Source organism: Quercus lobata, chromosome 2, assembly GCF_001633185.2.
Source record: "Quercus lobata isolate SW786 chromosome 2, ValleyOak3.0 Primary Assembly, whole genome shotgun sequence".
In the NCBI taxonomy this organism is placed as follows: domain Eukaryota; kingdom Viridiplantae; phylum Streptophyta; class Magnoliopsida; order Fagales; family Fagaceae; genus Quercus; species Quercus lobata.
In genome coordinates, this window is record NC_044905.1 from 58988599 (window position 1) to 58992309 (window position 3711).

At 45.2% G+C, this 3711-nt stretch overlaps 1 protein-coding gene across 1 annotated transcript; it reads right to left on the reverse strand.

Annotated features, from left to right (window-relative positions):
• Window positions 1-393: 393 nt before the first annotated feature.
• On the reverse strand, window positions 394-915 carry LOC115967382. The gene is made up of 2 exons (XM_031086469.1): window positions 857-915; window positions 394-805 (listed from the first exon to the last, which is right to left on the reverse strand). Exons 1-2 carry the CDS (start codon window positions 913-915, stop codon window positions 394-396), a joined length of 471 nt encoding a protein of 156 aa, XP_030942329.1.
• Window positions 916-3711: the final 2796 nt, after the last annotated feature.

The window sequence follows — 3711 nt, forward strand, 5'->3', positions numbered from 1 at the left end:
TTTGAAGTCTGTGGTAAAAGCTGACCTCCCCACAGGATCCACAAGTCTTGTCATGTACTTCTTTCAATTTTCTATGGGTCTCCTCCTGTCCTACGCATTTGGACAAGACCCCACCAGGCATCCTACAGTACAGTTCTCCTCTCACCAAGGCATAGCCTTTCAGCACTTTCAATTCTGCGGCACCTTCTTCTTTCATCAAGGCTTTCCTTATAGGGATCTAACAATCCCCTTTAACACTTCAATAATGGATTATTCCCTCTTGCTGACCACTACCCTGGTGTTATCCCTTTCGAACATTATTTGCGAGCCTATTGCGGCCAACGCATCTGCGAATCAGTTTTCGTTCCTTGGAGCATGCTTTATTTTGAAGGTTGAAAATTTCTCCTCCATCTTTTAGGCCATTGCTCTGTATGGGGCTAGGCTGGGTTCTTTTAGGGAGAAGATCCCTTTGGCCTGGCAGTTCACCAGGTTTGAATCACCCATCACCTTTAAGTGCTTAACTCCTATTTCAAGAGCCATGGCCAACCCAGTTAGATAGGCTTCATATTTTTCCATGTTGTTTGAACAGGGGAATTCCAGTTTGAATGATAGCACTACTGCCTTATCTTCTTCATGGTACAGAACTACTCTCACTCCCCTTGATTGGGTGGTATAAGACCCATCAAATTTCATTACCCATTGTTCTCTGTCCTCTTCTGCCATGGCTACTGCCCCTGTAACTTCATCGTCCAGTATAAATTCTTTTCTCCCGGAAACTGTGCTAATAGATCCGCTATAGCCTAGCTTTTCACCGCCCTGGGTGTCCCTATTCTTAAGTCATACTGTGACAATTGTAACAACCACTGGGATATTCTACCTGAGAGGATTGGTTGCTGCAACAGAGCCTTGATGGCATGGGACTTGGTCATCAGCCATACTTCATAGGCCAAGAAATAATGGCGTAATCTCTGCGAAGCATGCACAATAGCCAAACACACCCTTTCTGCCCTTGGGTAATGAGTTTCTACATCTTTTAAAGCATGGCTAATGTAGTATACTGGTTGTTCAACACCACCTCCATCCTCTTGGGCGATCAATGCACCAATGGCATAAGAGTTGGCTGCCAAGTACAGTAGCAATGGCTTTCTGTGGAGTGGGGCTTATACCGTTGGGAGGTTCATCATGATCTGCTGTAACCTCTTGAAGGCCATCTACTGTATTTCTCCTCATTCAAAGCTTTGCCCTTTCCTGAGCAATTTGGTAAAAGCAGAGGTGATTGATGCCAACCTAGGGATGAATCTCCGGATATACAAGACCTTCCCTAAGAAGCACTTTAACTCCTTTACTGTGGCTGATGGTCTCATAGTGGCTATGGCCATGGCTTTGGTCGAGTCCACATCTATTCCCTTGCTGTGCACCAGGAAGCCCAGAAACTTCCCTGAGGACACTCCAAATGCGCACTTGAGAGGGTTCTTTCTTAGTTTGAAGGCTCTACACCTTTCAAATACCCTTTTCAACGCATGGAAGTGCTCTTCTCTCCTCCTTGATTTAACCACTATGTCGTCCACATAGTCCTCTAGTTCCTAATGCATCATGTCATGAAATATGACCGTCATTGCTCGTTGATAAGTTGCACCTACATTTTTTAACCTGAAAGGCATTATAGTATAGTAAAAGTTGCCCATGGGTGTTCTAAAAGCAATTTTCTCCACCTCCCTTGGTGCCATTCTGATCTAATTGTATTCATCGAACCCATCCATGAATGAAAACATGGTGCTTCCTACCGTAGAATCTATTAGTAAATCCATGTTTGGAAGTAGGAACTTGTCCTTAGGATAGGCCCTATTGAGATTTCTGAAATCTACACAACATCTTATCTGCCCGTTCTTCTTCTTCACGGGTACTATGTTGGATAGCCAACGCGGGTGTTGAATATGCTTGATGAATCATGCGGCCAGCAATTTTTGTACTTCTTTGACTATTTACCCTTCTATTTCAGTGTGGAATACTCTGGCAGGTGAGGCCACTGGTTTGGCTTCTAGGTCCATATTCATCGTATGCACCACTAGCCTAAGGTCTAGCCCTAGCATTTCACTATAATCCCATGCGAAAACGTCTCTGAATTCTTTTAACAGCAGTATTAGCTTTGATTTTCCCTCTACTGTCAGACTTGCACTAATTGAGATAGGCCTTAGTTCTTGTGAACCAGACCCTAGGTCAACTTCCTCCAACTCTTCTTCTGCCACAAATTGCACCTCCTTTTCTGCCGCTATTTTTTCATCTTTCTCTTTATTACTTTCTTCCCCTGAAATTTCTTGTGTCACGCAACACACCAAACTCTTGCGCTGCCCCTCTTAGGTGGGGCCTGCTTGTATTTCACTCGTGGGCCCCGTGTGCCTTCATAATTTGTACACAATCCTGCCATCAGGGTCTCAGACCCTGACACATTAGGGTGTGTCATCTGATTCTGCAGCGGATGCTTCTTTCCTTTTCTTCTTTTGTGCTAGCAACTCCCTTAAGTCAAGCTCTAGGTCACCTTGAACATCTTCCCACTTAGGCACGGAGGTACCTCGTGGCTTTGATACTAAGCTTTCCCCAGACGGAGCCCATTGGTCGTAGAACATCGTTTCTAATAAATGAGCTTCTACCTGTTCGAACGGCGAGGGATTTGCTGCTATGCGTATCATCCTGCCGTTCAGCCTTCCTTTTACACACTGGTGATAGGTGGACGGGACCAATCGATGTTTATGCAACCATGGCCTCCCTAAAAGCACATGATAGGAGAGCTCCATTTTCACCACATGGAACCGCACTAAATAAGCTATGGGGCCCACTTTCAACCATAATTGAATGTGGCCTGCAATGTACTCGCCTCTTCTGCCAAAACCTGTCACTTCCATTGGGCATCCCTAAATCTTTCTTTTCGAAAATCCTACTGCTTGTAAAGTGCTCAATGGAATGAGATTTACAGAACACTTGTATCTACCAAGGCTCTCTTGATAGGGATTTGATTTATAGATGCCGCCAAGTAGAGGGGCCTCCGGTGATCTAGGTATCCCACTTCCATGTCCTCATTACTAAAAGTGATCTCGGTTGACTCCTATAGGAGGGCTCTGTCAACTGGGACTTTCGTTGATAAGCATTCTACTCCTGCCCCAGAGGCGATGCTCACTAGAGCCACCGTGGCTATCTTTCTTTCCTTTGTTATGAGCCCCAACTGGTCAAATAAATTTTTGAATTTGGAGCTCCACTACAAAGTGGTAATTGTTGCGGCAGGCAGGACTAGATTTTCTTCTTCGTCTACCCTTGGATTTACGCAAATCACCACCGCTGCTACACCCTTCCCTTTGTGGTTTGGGAGTGGGTTTCTTTGAACCTGGGATAATTTTAGAGTCCCTTCTTTAATTCTGCGGTGCACCAATCTACGGAGCGCCTAACACTCTGTGGTAGGATGTTGCACGTAGTTGTGCAAATGGCAGAAGCGAGGGTCCCTCCACTCCTCTTCTGTGGGTTCTTTGGAAACTTGATTAGGCTTGAAAATTCCATCTGCTATTTACTTGTCTAGCAACACATCTAATTCGTTTGGAGTGCATGGTATTGGTGGTGGAGTATCGTATTCCCTTCCATCAGTCTTCCTTCTCCACTCGCAAGTGGATACTGCCATAGCTTGCGGAGCGTTTCTTTTGTCCGAACTTGGTTTTACGAACTAGGCAGTCTTTCTGGCCTTTTGCA

Coding starts and splice junctions, on each gene's coding strand:
- LOC115967382 (XM_031086469.1), bottom strand. CDS start 915: ATGGCTGATGACCAAGTCCCATGCCATCAAGGCTCTGTTGCAGCAACC. Junction 806..856: donor GCAGCAACCAATCCTCTCAG/GTAGAATATCCC, acceptor ACTTAAGAATAG/GGACACCCAGGGCGGTGAAA.